Source organism: Canis lupus, chromosome 7, assembly GCF_003254725.2.
Source record: "Canis lupus dingo isolate Sandy chromosome 7, ASM325472v2, whole genome shotgun sequence".
Lineage (NCBI taxonomy): Eukaryota > Metazoa > Chordata > Mammalia > Carnivora > Canidae > Canis > Canis lupus.
Window position 1 is genome coordinate 25,143,561 of NC_064249.1, and position 26,490 is coordinate 25,170,050.

At 35.8% G+C, this 26,490-nt stretch overlaps 1 protein-coding gene across 1 annotated transcript in view; it reads right to left on the bottom strand.

Moving 5' to 3' along the window:
* The window catches only part of KLHL20 (kelch like family member 20), a 53,583-nt gene that overhangs the window by 12,616 nt on the left and 14,477 nt on the right, over window positions 1–26,490 (bottom strand). Inside the window, exons 3-8 of the mRNA XM_025430276.3 lie at window positions 22,811–23,384; window positions 14,932–15,090; window positions 14,108–14,202; window positions 11,470–11,585; window positions 5,630–5,813; window positions 3,577–3,720 (exon numbers count right to left, since the gene is read on the bottom strand). Coding sequence (XP_025286061.1) covers window positions 3,577–3,720; window positions 5,630–5,813; window positions 11,470–11,585; window positions 14,108–14,202; window positions 14,932–15,090; window positions 22,811–23,384 — 1,272 coding nt within the window. The remainder of the gene's footprint in view (window positions 1–3,576; window positions 3,721–5,629; window positions 5,814–11,469; window positions 11,586–14,107; window positions 14,203–14,931; window positions 15,091–22,810; window positions 23,385–26,490) is intronic.

Below are 26,490 nucleotides of genomic sequence, written 5' to 3' on the forward strand. Positions count from 1 at the left end.
TTATCTGTATATTGGATTTTTTACTTATCTTCAATATTTGTTGTTATCTCATATCCTTTTTTTTTCTCTCATATCCTTTTTATTTCTTTTTTTATTTTTTTGACTTTAAAACATTTCTTCTGGGATCCCTGGGTGGCGCAGCGGTTTGGCGCCTGCCTTTGGCCCAGGGCACAATCCTGGAGACCCGGGATCGAATCCCACGTCGGGCTCCCGGTGCATGGAGCCTGCTTCTCCCTCTGCCTGTGTCTCTGCCTCATTCTCTCTCTCTCTCTCTGTGACTATCACAAATAAATAAAAATTAAAAAAAATATTAAAAAAATAAATAAAACATTTCTTCTTTCACTTTCTATTTGTCTTCTGGCATTATCTGTCTTATTGTTCTTTTTTTTTTTTTTTTTTTTTTTGTCTTATTGTTCTAGTTTTATGTTCATTCTGAAGTGATTTTTCCTTTTATTTCCAATATTTTTCTGAGGTTTTGTCATTTTATATCTGGGTTTTTCAAATTCAGATGTATGTAGTGTTTTCATACCTTGCATCATTTTCCTAACGTGAAATAGTTGATTATAGTTTTGTTCTGTTCCACGGGTATGTCTTTCTGCTGTGCTTTTATTGTCTATAGAGATGTTATTGTGCTGCTTATTCTCTCTTCATCTATTAACTCTGTATTGGATCTAACCTCAAAACGTTGCTATTTGTTGTTCATTTTTTACATGAAATGAGCTTTCCTCAGGAGTGGTTCATGGTTATTTTTCTAACTTCACGGAACTCTTTCTAGTTTTTTCATATAGTGTTAAAGAAGTATAGTGGTTTGCCTCTTGAGATTTATTGGCTTTAATCACTGGTCCTCCTTTTTATCTTGGCCTTCCCTTCTTGTATGTTAATCTTGTCCTGCTCAGTTTTGATCCTGCATCCAGAAATGTGGGCCCTGTTCTGGAAGGTCATCCTGCTGGTCAGTTCTGAGGGTTCCTAGCAACTAGATAGCTCTAGCCCAGCTGGTTCTCAACTATAGTGGCTTTGCAACACTCCTCTCCCCTACCTTGAGATATGTGGCAATGTCTAGAGACTTCTGGTGTCACAACCAGGTGTGTGCTACTGGAAACTAAGGAGTAGAGGCCAAGGATGCTGTTAAATATCTGACAATGCACAGGACAGCCCCCCACAACAAAGAATTATCTGGCCTAAAATGGCAATAGTGCTGACGTTGAGTAACCCTCTTCTAAGTCCTTCAGATCTTATTACAGGTCTCTTGCACTTACTCTATATTGGGATTGAGCAAAACTCCTTAGTTCCAGTTGTTGGTCATAAATTTTCACCTTCACTCTTTCTAGTAAATATATACTGTCTATTTTGGAGTTCTTCTGTTCTTAGATCTGTCAAACTTTCAAGTGCTTCTCTGTATTTTCTCCTGCATAGACAGTAATATCATACAGGTCTTGTGGCTTTTGGTACTTTGTCTTTGCCCTTGCCCATTGATGTTTTGGTGTTTATGGGAATACCTCTTCCCTAGTTATATTTTAAATTGTCTATAGGGATTTTTATTTTATTTTTTTTCCAACCTACTATCTTTCCATAGGGGTTTTTTAAAGTTGTGGTAAGATGTACCACCAACTGACATTAAATTTTTCACTGTAACCATTTTTAAGTGTACAGTTCAGTAGTGTTAGGTACATTCATACTGTCATCCAAACAAGCTCCATAACTCATCCACAGCTTTTTAGCTTTGCTGTTTATTGTTTTTTTTTTTTATAAAGATTTTATTTATTCATGAGAGACAGAGGCAGAGACATAGGCAGAGGGAGAGGCAGGCTCTCTGCAGGGAGCCTGATATGGGAGTTGATCCCTGGATCCTGGGATCACGACCTGAACCAAAGGTAGACGTTCAACCTCTGAGCCACCCAGGTGCCCCTACTGCTCTGTTTTTATGTGGGAATTTAGAGAGATTAAAGAATTGTGCTGTTTTTGCTATCTTCCCAGAAGCCTCTTGCATAGAATTTTCAAAGTGGGGAATTAAATTTCTTAATAGAAAAATAAAAAGGAAGATTTCAAGAGTTACCTACAACTTTATCTCTATTTAAGACAGTTAACCTCTTCAATTTAAACATGGTAACCCAACTAGTAAATGCTATTTGAAAAATTCCAGAGACATGAAGCATTTGTTTTTAAGAAGTGAGGATGAAATACAGTACATTTTTGCTAGTAATCGTTAACCCATGAGACTCCAAAATCTAATCTCTAGGACAGAATGACAAAAAACTGATGGAGCAAGAAATTAAGAATAGAATCTATTTCACTAGTTAACTGATATGTAAAAGCATAAATTAAACTTCATAGCCAACCCAGAGTTCCCTAAGTACACTTCAAGAATGAGAATCCATATACAAAATACTTTGGGGGTCTTTATAAGATATGCTAGACTATTATTATGCTATCTTTATAAGATATGCTAGATTATTACTTGAATCATTTTTTTTTTTTTGAGGAAGTCTGGGCATCCATATATTAAGTACACTCCACGTATTGGGGAAAAAATTAGAACATATTTCAGCAGTGGTATGCTTGATATCATATACAGAATATAATTTATTTTATTTTATTTTTTAAGATTTTATTTATTTATTCATGAGAGAGAGAGAGAGAGAGAGGCAGAGACACAGGCAGAGGGAGAAGCGAGCTCCATACAGGGAGCCTGATGTGGGACTCGATCCTGGGTCTCCAGGTTCAGGCCCTGGGCTGAAGGCGGTGCTAAACCGCTGAGCCACCAGGGCTGCCCCAGAATATAATTTAGAATATGATTCCAACTCTTCAATGTGAGGCTCCGTCAGTATAAAAAATAGTTTGAAAAATCAGGTTATCTTTCATTGTCCTAGACCCTTAAGATCAACTGAAAACTTTTCCCCTAAAGCCCATGGGATATCCACTGAACGGTGGATACCTTGGTGTCCTAAATGGTTTCCTTTAAAGAACCCTTTATATTCCTTCATTCATTTTATTAGTTTCAGAGGTAAAGTTTAGTGATTCATCAGTTGGATGTAACACCTAGTGCTCATTACATCATATACCCTCCTTAATGCCCATTACCCAGTCCCCATCCCTCTACGTACCTCCCCTCCAGCAACCCAGTTTGTTTCCTATAGTTAAGAGTCTCAAAAAAAAAAAAAAAAAAAAAAAAGAGTCTCTTGTAGTTTGTCTACCTCTTTGGTTACATTTTTTATTTTCCTCTTCCTTCCTCTATGATCCTGTTTTGTTTCTTAAGTTCCACATGTGAATGAAATCAAATGATAATTGTCTTTCTGTGATTAACTTATTTCCTTTAGCATAATACCCTCTAGTTCCATCTATGTCATTACAAATGGTAAGATTTCTTCTTCTTTTTTTTTTTTTTGTCGTTGAGTAATATTCTATTGTGTATACATACCACATCTTCTTTATCCATTCATCTATCATTGGACATCTGAGCTCTTTCCATATTTTGGCTATTGTGGACATTGCTGCTATAAACATTGGGGTATAGGTACTCCTTTGGGTAAATATCCTTTATATTCTTTTAAAAATTGAAAATGACTTGAAAAAAATCACCTTTCAACAATGTTGAGGCAGGACACACCATCCTGACCACCCACAGCATAGAGAAAACCTCCGAGTACTGCCACACCAACACTTGTCCTGCAGGTGCTTGTAGGAGCCACATCACTGCTCCATTGGTTTGTTTTGGGGTCATACCTACAGAAAACACATTAAGAGCAGAGTTTGTATTGCACAAAGAAAGTTTGGCTCTGTTTACATATTCTATATTCTTTCCTCTAAATATGGGCTGATTAACAACTAAAGGATATGAAAAGCTAATTTAGGTTTTATTTTTTTAAACAATTTTTACTTATATAAATTACATATGGATATATTTTCTTTAAAAAATTTTTTTCAGAATGTTATAGATAAAGCTAAATTTCCTCTTTGAGTTCCACCCATTTCTGGTCTCTTCCTATTTTGGACTTGGTGTATGCCTTATAAGACTTTTCACTAAAATACTTACTTACTCACTTATTTATTTATTCATGAGAAACCCAGAGAGGCAGAGACATAGGCAGAGGAAGAAACAGGCTCCCTGTGGGGAGCCTGATGCGGCACTCAATGCCTGAAACCCAGGATCATGACCTGAGATGAAGGCAGACACCCAACCACTGAGACACCCAAGCGTCCCAAGACTTTTCAGTAAAATACTTGTAAATAGGTATATTTATATGCAAGCATGTTTTCTTTACATAAATAATACCAGATAGTAGGCATTGCTTTTTCACTCAACATACTTCTGAGATCCATCCACACTTACAGATAACGCTCTAGATTTTTCCAGCATTTCATTATTGTGTGTGCCATTACATATCCCTATTGATGTATCCTGACATTATGTCTGACATTTTGCTATTATAAACAGTGATTACCTTTGTATATTTCTCCTTGTTCAAATAGATAATGAGAAGCAGAATCAAGGGACAGAGAATAGAGTCATTTTCAATTTAAAAATAAAAAAACTATCAAACTGCTCTTTTTGTAATTCTATCAGTTTTATTTGCTTTCAATTTCATTAGCTTTTTCCTTTTTTTCTACTTAATTGCTTTCTATTTTATTGGGTTTTGTTGCTCTTTTTATAACTTCATGATTTAAAAGCATGATTTATTTTCTCATCTGTCTTATTTTCAAATGAATGCATACTAAATTATAATGCACTATAAATTTTCCCTTGGATACTACCTTAGTATCCACACATTTTGATATACTTGGGCTTCCCTGTTATAAAGCTGTAAATATTTAATCATTTCCATTCTTATTTCTTTTTCTCAATTTATTTTAATCATTTTTATGTTTTTAATTTTTTTTAAGTAGGCTCTAATGCCCAATGTGGGGTTTGAAGTTACAAATCTGACATCAAGAGTTGCATGCTCTACCAACTGAGCCACCTGGGCATCTCTAGCTCAATTTATTTTTAAGTGTGTGTTTTTTTTTTCTTTGACTTCTATGGAGCGAATCCCCCTGTTTTATTTTTCAGCTATATAATCTATACCTCTAGATCTCTCCATGCTGCAGGATGTCATAGATATGTTTAGGAAATACCAAGAATCACTGTAAATCAACACAATTGAATGAAAAAGGGTATATGAAAGCAAGAAACTACAAGTTATTAAAAATCAATTATTGTAGGATTCCAGTGTGCCAGGCACTATGATAGATGTGGGAAAAGACATTTTAACAATGATAGCCAATCAGATGTTCAAAATACTTATAAAAAGGCAGAGGAATGAGTAACTAATTGTATAGTGTCAGAAGGCTTTATATAAGAAGTAACATTTGAGTCTTGAGATATTCCAGGGAAGAAATAACAGCATGCATATGGGTAGACAAAGAGGAATAACTACAGGCAATTTGGTGGGTCTGGAGTAGCATTAGGCAACAGTGGTGTGGCTGGAGGAGACTGCAAAAATAGGTGGAGGTTACATTATGAAGGACTTGCATGTCATGTTAAGTGGTCAAGGCTGCCAACTAGTGCCACAGATGCAACACTAAAGCAGCAAATCACATTTGTTTCTTAGTTAACATCTCAAATGGAAAAAAATTTCAAATTGACCTTACTTACCTTTCAACACTATTGAGGTAAGAGGATCCATCATGGCCTCCTACTGCATATAGCAGGTCATCAAGAACACTGACCCCAACTCCACATCGCCTTTTGCTCATTGAAGCTACCATTCGCCATTCATTGGTCTGTGGATCATATCGTTCAACACTAGAAATGGCATCTCCACTGCACCAGCCACCAACTGGGGAAGTAATAGAACTGATCAGGAGAATACTGTTCTAAAGCATAGAATGTATCATTCACAGCAAAATTTTATTTTATTTATTTATTTATTTTTTTTTTCACAGCAAAATTTTAAATTGTGACCTAATGCTTGGACTTACCAAATATCTCTAGAAGTAGGTCAAAATATAAGTTACAACATTTACTTATTCCACTGGGGTTGCTATAATCTTTAATTTTCTAAATAAGTTAGTATTAGGTCCACTTTACAGAGGAGGAAGGACACCAATTTAAATCAGACTGAAAAGTAATGTGGCATTTAATGGATAGAACACTGAATTTAGTTAGAAAACTGGGGTTTGACTGTTACATCTACTAAGCGATGTGATCTTGGGAATATCTTTTAAAATACCTTATTTATAAAATAAGGAATAAAAATTTAAAAGAAAAATAATACATGCATGAAATTTTCTAAAGAATACTACATAAATATAATTTGTTATTGAAAGCTGAAAGAATTAAAACCCGACAAAAAATAAGTGTTGAGGGATCCCTGGGTGGCTCAGTGGTTTAGCACTGCCTTCGGCCCAGGGCGTGATCCTGGAGTGCCGGATCAAGTCCCACATCGGGCTTCTTGCATGGAGCCTCCTTCTCCCTCTGCCTGTGTCTCTGCCTCTCTCTCTTTCTGTGTCTCTCATGAATAAATAATAAAATATTTTAAAAAATAACAGGTATTGCTGAGGATGTGGAGAAAACAGAATCCTCATACACTGTGGGTGGAAATGCAAACTGGTGAAGCCACTCTGGAAAACACTATAGAGGTTCCTCAAAAAATTAAAAAAATAGAACTACCATACAATCTAGTAATCCCACTTCTGGACATTTATCCAAAGAAAATGAAAACACCTCAAAGAGATCTATGAACCCCTATGTTCAATGTGACATTATTTATAAGAGCCAAATTATAAAAGCAACCCAAGTGTCTACTGATAAATGAATGGATATGAATATTACTCAGCAATAAAAAAAAAGGAAATCTTGCCATTTGTGACAACACAATTGGATCTAGAGGGATCCAACTAGATGAAATAAGTCATTCAAAGAAAGACAAATAGCATACAATTTCACACATGTGCAATCTAAAAAACAAAACAGAAACAAACTCATAGATATAGGAAATAAATTGTTGATTACCAAAGCAGGGAAAGAAATCAAAGACAGATTTGGTCAAAAAATATTACCTTAAAGAGGCAACTTTTAGAAAGTATCTGGAATAAGGATTGCTGAACTGTGAAAACTTAAAAAACCTTAAACAAAACCAAAACAGAAATACAAAATGGTAAGTATCAGGAGCCTAATGGAAAACAAAAGATACCAAGAAAAGTAAAACACTCCTGGGAAAAAATTACTAAGATTATAGATTTGATCTTAGGTTTCCAGGGTTTATTTCAACAGAGTGATGAAGTAAGGAAGGCTCAATTTCCCAAAGTTAAGTGAGAATTGGTAATTTGGCATTCCAAAGATAATGAAAACAATAAAAAACCAAAGGAAACTGAGGATTAAGTTTTACTGAAGTAGAGACAGAGAGGTCAAGATCTAAAATGTCAATGACCAGTATCACTCAAGAATGATATTCAGATCTGCAAAACATAAAAAGACAGAAAAAGCAGGGAAAACTAATACCAGTTGTAAAGGAAAAGATCCAATGGCTTTTCTCCACAAATGAAAACGAAAAGCTTCACAGTGTAAAAATAATGGCAGATAATTTAACTTTTTTTCTTTATATTTTTGTTAATAAAAATTTCTTATTTATTTGAGAGAGAGAGCGAGTGAGTGTACACACACGCTGGGCAGAGGGAAGGGAGGAGAGAGAATCCCATCAGGCTCTGACCCTAGCATGAAGCCCCATGGTAGGCTCAATCTTATGATCATGATATCATGACCTGAGCCAAAATCAAGAGTCAGGCGCCCAACTAAGTGAACCACCCAGGCCCTGCTGTAAATAAAAATTTCTATACTGCATATATATAATCAGAAAAAAAAGGTGTTATTTATTTATTTTAAAAGATTTATCCATTTGAGAGAGACAGAGAGAGTGCACTAGCAGCGGAAGGGGCAAAGGGAGAGGGACAAGCAGACTGCCTGCCAACTGAGGACTTGATGGTGGGGCCCAATCCCAGAACCCCGAGATCCTGACCTAAACTGAAGTCTGACACTTAGCCAACTAAACTACCCAGGTCACTCAAAGGTGTTATTTAAAAACAGGCTATTCTTCATATGCAAAGTGACATTAATGATCCATTATTGCTACTGGCAAGTGCTTTCCAATTTTCTTTTTCCATCAATCATGGTGGGTTGATGCTCATTTCTCACTAGTATTACTCAGGATCAACAGAAAGTAATTAATTTTATTGAGTGCCTATTCTGATAAGATTGCTAAACAATCTGGAAACCACAAAGAAAAATTAGAAATAGTCCTTGTCTTTAAGTACTTAACAATATTGCCAAGGAATCAGAGACTTGATCAGCAATATGAAATTATGTGATCATTAGCAGGAATTTGAAATCATAAAATTGATCCAATTTAGCTGACTTCTAAAGAAGGCAAAGTATGGTTTTATTAATACGATGAATTTTTTTTAAGATTTTATTTTTATGTAATCTCTACACTCAACATGGGGCTTAAATCTACAATCCTAAGATCAAGAGTCATCAGCCAGGTGCCTCAAAACGTGTTCTTTTTTCTCTATATCCAACCTGGGGCTTGGACTCATGACCCTGAGATCAAGAGTTACATGCTTTACTGACTGAGTCAGCTAGGTACTCAATATCATGATTTAATTAAAGAGGCAAATGAAATTTTCATGAAGATTGTTATATACTGGAAATATGCCCCCCTGACAATTTATAATCAGGTCACACTGGAAAAATATGGTAGAAACCAGCAGGCTAAGGATGGCAGTTGTTGCATAACTCATGTGAGGTTAAGTTTAAATTTATATATAAGGGAGCTGTATTAATGTCTCTCAGCATTCCCAAAGATATGCCTGTCCAATTCCACTGGATTGGTATCCCCATTGAGTCTGGAGAAGACCCTGAACACAAAGTATACTTCCATATACCTTTTTGGCTTAGTCTCTAGCTTTTGATCATAGGGGGGTTGTTTCTGTTTCATTTTTCTGAGTTACTGTTTCCTTCTCCTCTTAATATAGTTCTTAAGCATCACCAGAATGTTCTGAAGATGATGAAACAGTACTATACTGTCATCCCTACTCCAGGCACTAAAACTAACAGTCAGCCAAATAAAACAGTTAATAGATCTTCCTAATAATGGACATAATTCCACAAAGATGACCAAACTATTACAATTCTTAAAACCAACACAACATCATGAAGCCATAGGTACCAAATAATTAGATCTTGCAGTGTTCTAATTTTAAAAACAGACAATTGACTTGCAAAATTGAAAAGAGAGGGGGTGCCTGACTGGCTCAGTCGGGTAGAGCATGTAACTTTTGATTGCAGGGTTCTGAGTTTAAGCCCTATGCTGGGTGTGAGGCCTACTTAAAATATTTTTTTAAATAAAATAAAATATCAAAATTTGGAAAGAGAAACTCTAAGACTAGTATGTGGGGGCAAGAATGCAGATTTAAGTGTGAGCATACAAAAGTGTTGGTGTAAACCACATAAACAGGTGACTATGTACCTGTGCATGAATACATAGGAATGAAAGTCATAGGAATAAGAATGGTAATACATATGCTAAATCTATTAATAACAATAGAGACATCTGGACACTGGGAGTATGGGAGAAATCCGTGCCTAGTAAATTAATAATTAAGTTTGAAATTTAAAACAAGAATGAAGAAATTCCTTCAAAAGAGAAGAAAAAAGCCTCATGAGGATTGGAGAGAAAAAACTTGGCATCGATTTTCTTCTTAAAGAAATACTACTACTCTCTCTCTCAAATAAATAAATCTTTAAAAAAGTGGGGGCACCTAGGTGGCTCAGTTAGTTAGGTATCCAACTTGTGATTTCAGTTGAAGTCATGATCTCATGAGTCACGGGATCAAACCCCATGTCAGGCTCCAGACTCAGCAGAGAGTCTGCTTGGGATTCTCTTTCTCCCTCTCCCTCTCCCTCTGCTCCTCCCCCTGCTCTTGTGCACTCTTTCTCTCTCTCTCTCTCTCCCTCTCTCTCTCTCAATACATCCTTAAAAAAAATGCTACAGTCCTCTACATGAAGAAATTTAGATGAAAAAATTTAAAAAGTGAGAATTCAAAACAAATCATCAAACTTTTCTTTTTTTAAAAAAAGATTATTTACTTATTTTAGAGAGAAAGAGTGAGAGAACAGGGGTGGGGAGCTGAGGGACAGGAAAAGAGAGAATCTCAAGCCAACTCTGTGCTCAGTGCATGCCTAACACAGAGCTCAAGACCCTGAGATTTATGACCTAAGATGAAACCAAGAGTCAGATGCTCAACCCACTGAGTCACCAAGGAACCCCTTCTTCTAAAAATATAGGGGAAAATATATTTCTACATGCCAAGAGAAAGTTACATTGGAAAGAAAAAGATAGGCAGTGGTTAGGCTGACAGAAAAGGATACTATGCCCCAGAGATTGCACGAAATTGTCCGATAAAAAGGAATAAAACACTTTACGTATTAAAATGGAACGAAAAAAATCCAAACATGCCTACATCTAAGAAGCCATAGAATTTGTAAAGTCGGGAACTTAAATACAAATACTATATAATAAGTCCTGGTTAGCTCCATGCATCAGAATTAGAAAAAAAACTCAAAGAACTTGCTACAGATTGAATGTTTGTATGCTCCACTAAAATCTATAAGTTGAAATCTAGTTCCCAATGTGATGGTATTGGGAGGTGGGGCCTTGTGAGGTACTTAGGTCATGAGGGCAGAGCTTTCATGAAGGAGACCTCAGAAAGTTCCCCTGCCTCTACCACTGTGTAAAGACACAGCAATAAAATAAGGTGGCAAGCCTCTGCAGAAGCAGGTGGGCTCTCACCAAAAAGAATCTGCTGGTGACTCGATCTTGGACTTCCCAGCTTCCAGAACTCTGAGATATAAATTTATGTTGTTCATAACTACTCAGTCTGGTTTTCTGTTAAAGTAGCCCAAATGGACTAAGACAGAACTAGTAAGAAGTAGTTTGACTAAACAGTGAGAAAGTTGTTCAGATGAGCAAGGGAGCTGAATTTACATGGATGGAAAGGAAACATCTGAGGCTGAAAGTTCTCAGAGATTTAGGGGCAGAGAGTGGGAGCAAAATGATAGAGCAGATTGTCTTGAGCTCAATCTAGCTGAGCAGAGCTAGGAAAACATGTAACTGTTTAATGTAAGATAATGTTTTTTGACAGTTCTAGGTCAATTATGCGGTGCCTTGCACACTGGTATATAAATTAATGTGCATGACTCATTTTAGCAAAACATCCACTGCATGACATTTTTAGCCTTATATAAAAATAGAGCACTCTCAGAGAATACCAGTGCTGGGTCATGAGTTAAGAGTCAAGCTAAAAGGTAACTTATGTGTTTCTTATGATGATGGCTATCATAGTTGTCCAAAGCACAACTCAAATGATAATATAACACGTGATAATATAACACGGGGGAAAATATTCAATTTAGTCACAGTATATTCAGACTCAAACCTGCAAAGAGTACTTCTCCACATCGGATAGGTTTCCGTGGTCTTGTCCTTGGTCCCTGCATTAGTGGTCGTTCTTGAGGCAATAGGAGATAGTTTTTAGCTTCATCTACCAAGTCTCTGTGGAGAAAACCTTGTCTTTATTCCAAATGTCTAAATAACATTGTTAGTCAAATCCCAATATGGTTTAGGAATATGTAAGTTGGCAAAGGGGAGCAAGCATAAATCAAAACAAATCATGAATGCCAGCTAATATTAAAAAGTCACAAACATGAGAGAACTGATGCCAGTCACATTACAAGTTGTAAATTGATTGGTATTTCCACCAAGACTTGCTATCTTAGTGTAAAATTTAGCCTAAAACTCAATAGGCTCGGGGCCAACAGTAATGTATGGGAAAAGTAAAACTTATAACTCAATTACCAATCTCCATAGTTATTGCTTTCTAATGAATTTTACTAGATTCTGCAGGATACTAGCAAAGCAGCACATCAGCCCTGGCCCTAGATATTTGTTAGGTGAGTTAAACATTAAAACTAGGTCAAAAATTGGACTGCTAAAAAGAAACACTGTACTTTCATTTGATATTAATTATCTGGTACTGTATGAAATGGTTTACTCACAAGTCTACTGAGGATGAACAATTTTTTTTTCTATTATAAGGTACTTTCTTTTTTTTTAATAATAAATTTATTTTTTATTGGTGTTCAATTTGCCAACATACAGAATAACACCCAGTGCTCATCCCGTCAAGTGCCCCCCTCAGTGCCCGCCACCCAGTCACCCCCACCCCCCGCCCTTCTCCCCTTCCGCCACCCCTAGTTCATTTCCCAGAGTTAGGTACTTTCTGAGAAGATCCTAGTAATTATACTTATTGAATACAATATCCTAACACAAAATATTTATGTGTGTACTCCTCTTACTTGAGTCCTCTGAGTGATTCAGTGCCTGATCAGTGCAAATTCAATCTCAAATTCTTTCTCAATTTTGAAAGTATTTCCTAAAATATATTTTCATTTCTCTAAATTTTTATGTTATAAAGAGTAATTTATTCCTGCACGACCTAGTCCCAAGCATGATCCAATAATGCACTTCCAATATATGGCTTTGATAAGACTCCTTCTGAGTTTATTTAACCTAAAATAACCCAGAAAAACCAATAATCTTCTCCCCATAATCCCAAGCTAATGACCAAGAGCTTTTTCGAGCTTTTTCAGCATTAAAAACAAAGACTGTGATCTCCTAATGGCCAGTTTTAATTAAGTGCTCAGGGGTTCCTAGAAAGAGTACTATAGTATAGTATAGCATAGTATAGTGAATATTTAGCAAGCCAAACCAAAATTAATAGTAACAACAAGAACACTTACAGTTCTGTGTCAGTTCCTGTTTTGAGGGTTTAATATGTATTAACTTGCCAATTACCCTATGGAATAAGTACTATTATTATCCCTACTTTACAGATGAAGAAACTAGAGTAGAAAGAGGTTAAAGTAACTTGCCTAAGGTCCCATAGCTAGTAAATGGTGAGGTGAGGATATCAGGAAGGGGCTTCTTTTAAAAGTGACTTTAGAAGTACTTTTACTTTGTGTATTAGAAAGAGTACAATCTGATTTATGTTTTATGAGGGAAGGACACCTTTGCCTGTTTCTTCAGCTTTCAGAATTCATAATTCATATGGTTTTCTTTCTGCTATTGTAATGTTTGAGGGAATTAATGTCATTTGTTTGTTTTTTAAGTTTAAAAGACAAATATCTAAAACCACCTCTGACATCTCTTGTTAAAAGGACAGGCTTCAGATTATAGAAGAAATGCAAATGAATCTACATGTTCTACCTCTGTTCTAGGGATTTGTAATACTAGAACAAGTTTCTTTAGTCACTAAGGGAGACCCAAAGGTCAGTGTAGCTTAAGGAGTTCTGAGTACTGACTTGCTCTTTCATTTTTATATACAGAACATGCTGGGGGTAAAAATGGTTAAAAATACCATATGGCTTGATTTGAATCTAAATCTTAAAATCTATCAAACTGGGAAAAGTAATTTATTAAACTGTGCCTATATTATAGAGATAGTCCAATAAAATAGGTGTTTTCTTTGTATTATAAAAGCATTTAGAATTTCTTTTCTATCAAAAAACATTATGAAACTACTCCATCAAGCTCTAGTGGAAATCTTTCCACAGATGCTTGAGGAGTAATCCTTTGACTCTGTCTACATCCTCAAAAAGTAAGGCTGGTCCTATTCCTTAGGCAGGCATTGTGATGGAATGAAAAAGTGCTCCTGACACTTGTTGACAGAGTCAACAGCATTAACTATCTCAAGAAAAACAGATATTAGCAGAGAACTGCCTCTTCAAATTCAAACTTGCATTAAAATCTTAGAAATCTACCTCTTTATTGTCACTTCTACACCAATTAGCACCACACATAAAAACTAACAGAATGGAATACTGGAAGTTCAGTCATCTCTTCTTCCATCTCCTCCTCTTGACCCTAACCCAGAAGAAAAAACCTGTTAAATATTGTCCTGGTGTCAGCACTAGAAATACAAATATTTAGGAAGCAATATGACTAAGGAAATTAGGAGAAAAAGGAGAAAACAGGAATGCTAGTTGTTCATTTTTCCTACCTAGGGCCATTCATACCTGCATTCTTCATCACTTTTGATGAGGGGATCAGAGCCTACGGTGCCCACCAGGAACTTGGGACTAAGCAAAGGCAGACGAACATGCTGCAGTACCTAAGAGGTAATAAATACCATTAAAGGCACAAGCTTCCACTTGCAAGATATTTGAGAGAATACATAACCCCTGCTCCCATACTGTGGTTTCCAATTGCTTTGGGATCTAACTGAATTAATTTGATTTAATTAATAAATAATAAAGAGGGAGGGACAGCATAAATACTAAACCTAAATTGACTCTACAATTCAGTAATCAGAACAATCAGAAAATTGAAAGCACACTAATATCACTTTAGAATGCTTTCAGTAATATAAGCTCCTCTATAATTAGTTTGTATGACTGGACTGTAATAATCTGAAGAATATCCTATTAAATTGCTAAAGACTACAGTCATAATAACAAGAACACTAACATTTCATTTAGTGATCACTTATGGCCCGTATCATCCCTGTACTCCTCAAAATGAGATGGGATTTCCAAGCCACATTGGGAAGGAAACTAAGATAATGGCTTTGTTTTCTTTTGTTCATTTAGTATTTGGGTTCTGACTTGTGCTATAACCCTAACTTAGGGTTGATGCAAAATAGAGTAAACCAAGGAGCAAAAATTCATAAACACTTACAATGCTTCTAAACACTATCTCCTTGATTCCTGGGAGACAGATGGTCTCTCTTACAGTCTAATATAAGGGGCAGTGACAACTATTTCTTTTTTGCAAGTCAAATATATACTATTTCATCCAGTACAAAAGAAGACAGTTACTTGGAGAAACAGTCCCATCATACCTGGGGTAACTGAGGACGTCTTTCTTGAATACTGTATTTGACCCAGGCCATCACTGCATTGAACACCTGTTCTTCACTGCGAACGTTTAGCTCATCACTAGATATTATATCAATGAGCTGATTGGCTGGAAGCAACATGAACTCTTCACTTTCCATTACCTGTTCAAAGTTAGGTTAAGAATAAAGAAAAAAACTCTGTGATCTGTGATCACATTTAATGTACTGTTTCAATACTGTTCTTTCAGGGTTATGTGGCAAAACTCTATTCCATAATGGAGCTGAAGCTAAAAATAGTCTAGAATTGGGGACACCTGAGTGGTTTAGTGGTTGAGCCTCTGCCTTTGGCTCAGGGCGTGATCCCAGGATCCAGGATTGAGTCATAATAAATTTTTATTTATTTTTAAGATTTTTAAAAAAGATTTTATTTATTCATGACACACACACACACAGATAGAGAGAGAGAGAGAGAGAGAGAGAGAGAGAGGCAGAGACATAGGCAGAGGGAGAAGCAGGTTCCATGCAGGAAGCCCAATGTGAGACTCGATCCCGGGACTCCAGGATCATGCCCTGGGCTGAAGGCAGACGCTTAACTGCTGAGCCACCCAGGCATCCTCTATTTTTAAGATTTTAATTAATTTATTTGGTAGAGAGAGCGAGAGTACAAGCAGGGAGAATAGCTAAGGGAGAGGGAGAAGCAGAGTCTCTGTGGAGTAGGGAGCCCAATGCGAGCTCAATCCCAGGACCCCTGGGATCATGACCTGAGCTGACTGAGCGACCCAGGCACCCCAAATCTCTAGTTTTAAAGAGTAGATTTTGATATTTGAAAATAGTGGGATAAAATTAAATGTCAAATCTGTTTTTAAAAAGTGTATGAAGAAGTTAGATTATTTTAAATGAGAAATTAAGTATAACTATAAAATATAACTCTATTATCTTTAGTGGGGTATAAACACCTTTTAGTCATGGTGTATTCTGCTTTTTAATTGTAATCAACTTACTAATACTTTATTGGCATTTTTCTCATCTAAATTAATGAGAGAGATCTATCTGTAGTTTTCTTTTACTATCTGTGGTTTTGATATCAGGGCGATTTTGTCTTTATTTGCCAACCTCCTTTTCTTTAAATTAAAAAAAAATTTTTTTTTTAAAGACTATTTATCTCAGAGACAGAATGAACAAGGGGAGGGGCAGAGGCAGAAGCAGATTTTATTATCCAGGGAAATACATACTAACAAAACTGATCCTAGTAGAAAAGGGAAATTTCATAGAATAGAGAAAATTAAACTATTTCACAAAAAAGTACCAAGCCTAGATAGTTTCACAGAAAAATTCTACCTAATTTTCAGAAAGGATATAATCCCAATGTTATATATATTGCTTCAAAGCATAGAATATGCAGGAAAACTTTGAACTCATGTTCATGAAGTATATATATTTAACCTGATAAAGACAGCACAAGAAAATGAAAAGACTAGCATCACTTAACAATATCAATATAAAAAGACTATATAAGGGGCACCTGGGTTTGCTCAGTGGTTGAGCATGTGCCTTTGGCTCAGGTCATGATCCTGGGGTCCTGGGATTGAGTCTCACATCGGGCTCCCCTCAGGGAGCCTGCTTCTCCCTCTGCCTGTGTCTCTGCCTCGCTCTGTGTCTCTCATGAATAAATAAATAAATCTTAAAAAAAGGACTACATAAAATATTAGTGAATAGATTCCAACATCACATTAACAGTACACCATGACCAAAATGTGTACCTAAAATACAAAGATGCTTTAATTTTAGGACCTCACTTATGTAATTCATAATAATGGGTTTAAGGAGAAAATTCATATGATTACCTCCATAAGTACTGATAAAACCCTTGACTAAATCCAATACCATTCCTAATGAAAAGCATTTAAGAAAACAGGAATTGGTGGACATGATAAAATATTCACACATCAATCCTAAAAACAGTATATTAGTTAATGGGTAAACACCAAAGTCATTCCAAGTAATTCCAGAAACAAAGCAAGTATGTCCAATATTTCCATTACTATTTAACATTTTACTAGAAGTATTAACCCAAGCAACTAAAGGGGAAAAAACAACCAGAGGCATCAACAACTGGAGGAGGATAAATAAAATGATTAATATGCAGATAACATGACAGGATATTCAGAAAACTATAAAGAATCAATGGCAAAAAATAACCCAAAGAATAAAAAATTTAGTGAGATAGGTTTCATACACACTAATGGCAATTGGTTTAAAGCTGTAATGAAGGGGGAAAAACTACTTACAATAGCAACAAAAAAAATACACTTAGTAACTTGAGAAGAAATGTATAAAACTTAAATGAAGAAAACTATAAAACATTCCTAAGAGATAAAATATAAAACTGAAGAAACGAAAGACATCTCTCATTTCTTAATAGAACTCAACATCATAAAGTGTTTTCTTTTTTAAGATTTTATTTATTTATTTATTTAAGAGAGAGACAGAGAGAGAGACAGAGACAGAGATGATAGTGAGAGAGAGCACAAGGAGGAAGGAGAGGGAGAAGCTCCCTGCTATGCAGGGAGCCGGATGTGGGGCTGGATCCCTGGACCCCAGAATGATGACCTGAGCCAAAGGCAGTCAGTCACTCAACCGAGCCACCCAGGTGCCCCACGATTGCTCTTCTACACTTATAAATTGATATGATCTCAATAAATACACCAAGGTTTTTTCTTAGAGCTAGATAAGTTGCTACTAAGTTTACCTGGAAAAAATAAACATACAATGAAGTTAGGAAAACATGAAAAACAGTTATATGGGAGGGGTATTAATGACCCTACTCTATATTAAAATATACTACAAAGCCTCAATAACTAAAACATTGTAGAAAACATTGTGGTAGTGCTGTATGGCCTACACTAGAAGATCTAGAACCCATCCCATACAGAAATACAGTATATAATAAAGATGTTATCTCAAATCATTAGGGCAAAAAGAGACTTTTAAATAAGTGGTACTGGGACTAGATAGATATTTACCAAAAAGATAATAGTAAGTATCTGATACCCTACACAAGATAAATTCAGAGAGACCATATACACACTAGAAAATAACATGGTTGAATTCCATTGTAACCTGAGGAAACGGGAAGCCTTCAAACTCTGACTCAAAACCCAGATGCAATAAAGTAAAAGATTTAAACATTTGACAATATTAAAAAAAAAAAAAAACAACTTTTGCATGACCAAAAATACCATAAGCAGAGTTGAAAGGCAAATGCAAACTGGGACAGAGTTTGTCACGTAGCACAGACAGAAAGTTATCACTGTTAACACAGAACTTTAAAACACTGAAGAGAAAAAAGATTAATAAAATCGAATAGAAAAGTGGGCAAAAGATAATCACAAACAATACTAAAAATTATTTTAAAAGGCCTCCTAAACATATGGAAGATATTCAATTTTACTTATGTTAAGATAAATGCAAATTAAAACCACACTGAGATTCCATTTCTCATCTATTAGACTGGCAAAAATTCAAAAGGTTGACAATATATTCTGTTAGTGAGGTCATGAGGAAATAGTCACCCTCAAATACTATGGTCAGAATGGTTCCATCCCCATAGAAGGAAATTTGGTGATATTTAACAAAATTACATACAGTTAACCATTGGCCCTGCAGTCCCATTTCTAGGAATTTATCCTGAAGATAAACCTCTAACGACACTGAAATATTCAAACACAAGACTATTCATTGCAGCATTATTTGTAATGGCAAAACACTGAACACTAAATGCTCAAACATAGGAAACTAATTGAACGAACTGTGGTAGTACACACAAGGGGAAAAATGCAGCTGTGAAGACAGAACAAGATCTCTATGAACTGATATGGAATGAATTCTGGAATAAATTAAGTAGAAGGCAAAGTGCAAGAGAACAGAATGCTACCTTTTGTGTAGGACAGAAATGGAAATTTAAAAACCATACATATATCTGCTTAATTTTGTGAAAGTAAGCACAGGAAGGATAAACCAGACTATTAAAGCACCAAAATAATAAGTGGTAACAAAAGATTATAATCTATCAACTAGAATAAAAGTCTAGGAGTCCATAATGCTCATTAATCATTCAGAACAAGGCAAATTCTTCCTGATAGCAGAACATTGATAGAAAAGTGGGGGATTTTTTTTCAATCCTCATTTTACAACTATCATAGTAACAACTCATTTGGGCAGAAATAATCAATGGATGTGAAAGTGAATAAAAGCTTTATAAGGAATAGGATATTTACATGGATTCAAAGCATCTCTGTAAAAGTTCTAATTACAAAAGGAAAAATAATAACTTAATAGGAAACTTTAGGGACTCCACTTAACCAAGTGATCAAAGTTAACATAATCAGTAATGGGACAAATCGATAACATGTACTTCTATCATGCACTGAGAAACATGAAATATCACTTACGTAGTACTTCTGCCAAGATGTATAACTTGAATCTACTCATCAGGAAACATCAGACAAGTGGCCTATGCTCTTAAAGGTGGAGGGAACTACTCCTGATTATCCAGAATTCAAAAAAACATGACAATTAAATGCAGTATAATCATCTGCTCTGGAAGCTGGACTGGAAAACAATTGTTATAAAGAACAATACTGGGACAGTTGGTGAAACTGGAATGGGGACTATGGATTAAATAATGTTTTTATCAATGTTAAATTTCCTGAATTTGATAAGAAGTGTTGTAAGAGAAATTTGTAAAAAACTCATAAATAAAGGTTCTTGGCCTTAGGAAATATATGCTGAAGTGTTCAAGTTCATATAGGAATATGATGTATACAATATGTTCTCAAATTGTTCAGAGAAAAATATTTGATTTAACAAGGAGAGAATGGTAAAGCAAATGTGGCAAAATGTTAACAACTGGTAATCTGGGTAAGGGATATATGAATTTCTTGTAAATTTGAATTTTTTTCAAATAAAGTTAAAATGTTGTTTTTCCAACCTGATAGGTTAACAATGGTATCTTGTTCTGATGTATGTTTCTTTAATTATGTGTAAGGGTTGCTAAGCTTTCATGTTTATTTACATTTGAATATCTTTTTACACATATTCATGCCCTTTTACCTAATTTTCTACTGTGTTTTTCATGTTTTTTTCTCACTGAATTTGTATGAGTTTTATAGGAATTATTTTTCTTTTCTGTTCAGTATGCTCCATGTAGGAGTTTGGCATGGATTTTTATATTTAGTTTATGGTGCTATTGCTGTTGTTGTTGACTCGATCCCAGGTCTCCAGGATCATACCCTGGGCTAAAGGCAGCGCTAAACTGCTGAGCCATCCGGGTTGCCCTGTTTTTAATATTTTTTATGGCCAATTGCCCTAATATTAATTTTTGGAAACTTACTGGCTATGCTAGAATATATGCACACAGACACATAATTTCCTCATTAAAAAAAAAATAAAATCCTTTCTGTTGCATTTCAGTATCTCACACTCCCAGTTTTCCTCTTCTCTCCTCTAGTTATTCCGTTTCCTCTGCCGTTGCTCTTTCACTAACCATCCTTCAATGTTGGAAGAATTTTAAGGCTCTTCTCTTCTTTCTCCTCTCTCGGTGATCTCATTGGCATTGATTTTTTACTTTGTTCGTGTTGCTTTTTTTGTTACAAAAGTTTTAAATTTTTATGTCAAATTAACCAATCTTTTACGGTTTCTGGATTAAAAAGGCCTTGAAAGGATTAAGCCATCATAGTTTCATTACTATGATCTAATTACTATTTTGATGACTCCTACATTTTAGTCTCAGGCTAACCTCTAAAATAACAGACTCTTTAACTGTGGCCTGGCTCAATATCTCTATTTAGACATCTTATAGGTGTCTTGAATATATCTAAAAGGAAACCCATGGGCAGGCTGCGCGTGGCTCAGCGGTTTAGTCCTGCCTTCAGCCCAGGTTGTGATCCCAGAGACCCGGGATCAAGTCCCACGTCGGGCTCCCTGCATGGAGTGTGCTTCTTCCTCTGCCTATGTCTCTGCCTCTCTCTCTCCGTGTCTCTCATAAATAAATAAATGAATAAATAAATAAATAAATAAATAAACAAACCTAAAAAAAATAAAAAAATAAAAGGAAACCCATGATCTTATCTCCTCAAACTGCTCCTTTCTCCAGTACATTTGTAGTACAAATTCCCAGAAACTGGACTGCTGAGTCAAAGAATGTGGACAAATTGTGCAATTTTGATATATACTGCCAAATTTCCTTTCAATGAGATTGCATTGATTTATATTCATACTAGCAATGTAGCTCCATTACCTTGTCTCTATGGCCTTGTCAACAGGGTGAGGAATCAAATTTCTAGATATTTGTAATCTAATAGATTATAATTTTGTAATCTGAGAAATGAAGAATAGAACTTTGATACAGTTTTGTGTTACAGTTATTATGAACAATTAATTTGCTGCAGATTTCATATGCTTAAAGGCAATGTGAATTTTTTTACTGTCCATTTTAGGTTACATCATTGGTCTACGTTATTGACCAATAAGATCTCTTGCTGTATTAAAGAGATTATTGACTGTAACAGTTGCAAATATTTTGCCCCACTTTGTCTTTTTAAAAAAATATTTTACTTTTAAGTAATCTGTATATCTAACATGGAGCTTCAACTCACAACCCTGAGATCAAGAGCTGCATGCTCTATTAACTGAGGCAGCCAGGTACCACCCACCTCCTCAATGTCTTTGTCTTGTTATTGTTAGTTTTATCATGCAAAATTTTCTTATTTTTAGGTAGTCAAATCTATCAATATTTTTTTCTATGACTTCTGTGTTAGTCAATTAGAAAGGCCTTTCTCAATTCGAGATTAAAAAGGAATTGCTACATGTTATCATCTGATATTTTCATGGTGTCATCCTCCCTTTTGCTCTCTGCGTTTCTATTTATTTATTTGGTTATTTATTTATTTGATAGAGAAAAAAAGAGAATGTGTGTGTGTGTACACATACAAGGGGGAGTGGTAGGCAGAAGCAGACTCCCCACTGAGCAGGGAGTCCATGCAGGGCCAGGGCTCGATCCCAGGACCCTGGGATTATGACCTGAGCTGAAGATAGAAACTTAACTGACTGAGACACCGAGGTGCCCCACACTGGGTTTCTCAATCTAGTTATGCTTTTTTCATGTCTCAGAATTTTGCAGGAGCTGTTTCAAAACCAAAGTTAAATCTCTCTGTAATATGTTAAATCATCCAGGCTTTTTTGTAGCACCTATTAACTGTAATTAATTATTTGTGTAATTATGCACTCAATGGATATCCTCCTTGCTAGATTAAAACCTCTATAAGAACACACACCCTAGGCTTCTTGCTCACTACTATAGGTAGCCTTTTTCCCAAGCACAGTGGCTGAAACATAGTGGCTTTATACATATTTATTAAATAAATGAAAAATAACAAATTTAATGAAAAATTCTTTTCATATACATCTAATTTTATTTTTTTTGATGGTTAGTTCTCCAAGTAACTGATGACTTACTATTTATTCTGCTGAGCAATCTATATAATCAGGAAAGTAATGTTTCATGCAAATGACTTTTACCAGGTATCCTATCAGACACAGATCTCCTAATAAATTAATAAACTGTATTCTGACTTCTAAACTAGTTTATTAATATGGCTAAGGAGAATCAAATCCCTAAACCTTAACTTCTGTTAACAGAACATAAAATTGGTCTCTAAAATACAAACCAGCTAGAATTCATTATAATTTATTTCTTTGGTATTATTATGAATTAGAATCAGCAGTAAATACCCAAACAGGTACATGTTAGCAGAACGTGAACTCATATTACTCTCCTGACCAATACAGTATGACCACATTCAAACTACTAAGTACAACTCACCTCTTGAAAGTTATGTTGAGTGAACTTGTCTGCTATCCTGAGCAACTCACGACATGAATGTGTGTCAGCAAAAGCCCGAATGCCCAGGCAATTAGAAGGATCTAATTGTCTCTTTAAGAATTCACAGCAGGCTTCCTGTATTTCTGCCAGCTGAAGGAGGCAAGCAGCTGGCAGAAGGGTCTGAACATTGCCCTCTTCCACAGTTATCTGGGAGGTATATGCAAAGTCAATCAGTAGTTCCATAGCCCTCTCATCTATGTCTCGGATCACTACTTCTGTCTGACGGCTCTCCGCCAATTCTCCTGTAAACATAGCTCGGAAGTAGGGACTACAGGCTGACAAAATGACTCGATGGGCATATATCTTCTTAGCGCCCACAACTAGCACCACATCGCATAGCTCCCGGTGCTTTCTCAGAAGGTTAATCACTTCCAAGGTTTGTCGAGGGTGCTTGTCTGAGATATAGGGCATGCGGGCAGGTTGGGGAACCCCTTCTGGCAGTTTATTGGGGTCTCCAAGGGTGCAGCGGCTTGTTACATCCATTCCAGTCTCTCCTGGTCGAATGTTGGTACACCTACAGGAATGGGGGAAGGAAGGAAGAAGAGATGATGGCAATATTATTAGAAACTCACTCTTGCCATAAAGTGTTCATCAGTAAAGAGACAGGGAAACCTGTGGGTAATCAAGGGAGAATTAAGATCCCTAAGAGCATCCGTTCTAAGAATGCTAGGACTCATAAACTTCCTTAAAGTCTTCTGAAGAACAAACATTATTAATTCCAAATCAGAGCACTTTGACTATGTACTCCTATACAATAAAGGATAATTCTTTTTTCATCTCAAAAGCACTCAGATTAGACTATCTTGGGCTACATCTTTTACAACTACCTGCAATACATTAATAAAAATTTATGAAAAAAACTTTTTAAAAATTTATTTACTCTTGAGAGACAGAGAAAGAGAGAGAGAGAGAGAGAGAAAGAGAGAGGCAGAGACACACAGGCATTGGGAGAAGCAGGCTTCATGCAGGGAGTCTGACGTGGGACTCGATCCCGGATCTCCAGGATCAACACCATGGACTGAAGGTGGCACTAAACCGCTGAGCCACCCGGGCTGCCCCTACGAAAAACACTTATAAATGATTCTTTTTCTGCACAAAACAGACCTGTGGACTTTAATTACTTAATCTGGTTTAGCCAAAATATTGTTACGTTATTTTTATAAGACACAGAAATGTTTATTTCTCATTATCATGGATAATATTCTCTCAGGTTCACCACAAAAGCTATAAAATATAGCTCATGCTGCATGAAAAGATCAGAAAAATGAGGCCAGGGACCCCCAAATTAACTTTATATGTATTACTACATTTACTTATTCTAAAATACATAGTTTTCACAGTTTATACAGGCTATCACAGTGGTTCTAAGTAAAAAACAAACTAAACTTAAAAAAAAAAAATCACAAGCATGTTGCTGGGATGCTATAGATAATTGCTGATGGCCAGACATAATTCAGGACATTCTCTGGTCTGTGAAAGAGAGGAAAGCTTAGAATTGAACTTTGTGATATTGAAGAAAACTTAGGTATCAATTTATATGGGTAAATACATGCCAGACTGTCAGCTAATAAAAGCTTTACATATCTTTAATGTAATGTTTACACTTCTAAAAAGTTATTAAGTGAGCCATTTGTCTTATAAGCAAGGAAGTATAGTAAATAACTGTAATCACATTAGTTTGTTTGTAAAAAGGCAAAGAATCAAACCAAATATTTTAGAAGCCATTCCCAGGGAGAAATGAGTTAAAGTTCTCTTCTCTGCATAAGTTTTAGTCCAACCAAAGATGTCTCAAAATATTTTACCATACCTTAAATTAAGATTTTTTTTATTCCCCCCTTCCAAGTCTAACAGCTGACCCTTGGGAACTATGGCTACTCTGTCACTAGCGAGCATAAAGTTTCAAAGTATACTGTGGAACAGATAGACCTGGGTTGAAATGCTAGTACTCACGATTACTGGGCAAGTTACTTAACCTTTCTAATTCTGTTTATTTGGCTTTAAAATGGGTAAGTATCTATTCCCTATAGCAAAGATGAAAGGAGATAATGTATAAAAATGCTTCTAGCTCAAGACTTAGTACATGTTAACAATTTTAAATTTTAGCTGCTCTAGTAATAGAACTATCTACCTTCCTTTCAGAGAAGGTGGTTATGCTTAACTATATTAGAAATTAAATCTGAGGGCAGCCCGGATGGCTCAGCGGTTTAGCGCCTGCCTTCAGCCCAGGGCATGATCCCGGAGACCTGGGATTGAGTCCCATGTTGGGTTCCCTGCATGGAGCCTGCTTCTCCCTCTGCCTGTGTCTCTGCCTCTCTGTGTCTCTCATGAATAAAGTCTTCTAAAAAAAAAAAAAAAAAGAAATCAAATCTGAGTTGATATGCTTCAATTAATATTTAAATAAATTCTGAATAACAATAATCTGAAGGGTCTGGATTGAAGTTTATCTTAGAAATCTTTTCTTCACAGTTTATGAACATTAAAGTGGTAAAGAAAATAGCAGGTGAAATATTTTTTTACTTAGTAGGACTCTTAAGAACCTCTGGACAAAGATTTTGTTAGACTACTTTGGGACTAGAGACATTAAATCTGACAATAAGCCTCATTCGTTTAAAAGTACTACATATGTTAGGGTGTGTGGGTGGCTCAGTCAGTTAGGCGTCCGACTCTTGATTTCAGGGTTGTAAGATCATAGCATTGCATTGGACTGTGTGCTGGCATGGAACCTGCTTAAAATTCTCTCTCCCCCACTCCCTCTCTCTCTCCTCCTAATAAAAGTACTACACACGTCCAATTATTCCTACCAAATCAGTCAGAATCAATGAAGGTTTACACTATGATTACAAAAGAAATGTATGGGTCCATAAATAGAAATTCCTCACTTTACAAATAAATAATTTTCTAAAGGTTTAATTTTATGTTGACTGTTTGGAGGTTTGTATTTTTCTACAGTAAGAGTACTATAAATGAGGGCTAGGTTTAGTTGTAAAATCAATTCAGTGTGTCACAAGCAGCACTAAAACAATGAAACAGAAGAAAAGAAAAAAATATTGGTATGCATTCCCTTTAGTTAAATATGTTTTAACTCTGTGTTGCATAAACATATAAATTTATATACATTTGTATAATTGGGTCCCTCTGTAGGCTGTATGTTATATCAAATAAGTTTAAAAGCTACTGACACAGAGTTCTGACCTGAGTTTTGAAGTCCTAAGACACAAGAGCCAACAGGAACAAGAAGAAGAAAAAGAACATCTGTCCTTTGGGATTTATTTAGAATTTGCTGTTGTTGTTTTTGGTGGCTTTTGGGTGGGGTGATGACTGGAGCTCAGGAAGCTACTCTTACACAAAGACTCTGGAAGTCTGTAAATTGGGCATTTTAAATATATTTAATGATGTGTTACCCTAACTATGTTAAAGGACACACTCTTGAGAGACTGTAATAATTATTTTCCTTTGAAAAGGAATCTGAAAAAAAGGGGGGATGGCAGCTCTGTAAATTTCTCAAATTTGATACATACCGCATCATAGGATCAGGGTATATATGTGTTGTTAGTAAATTTTACATGTTAATGTTCTCCAGATGTCTTTAAATGTGAAAACCACCCTTCCTTCCTTGGTAT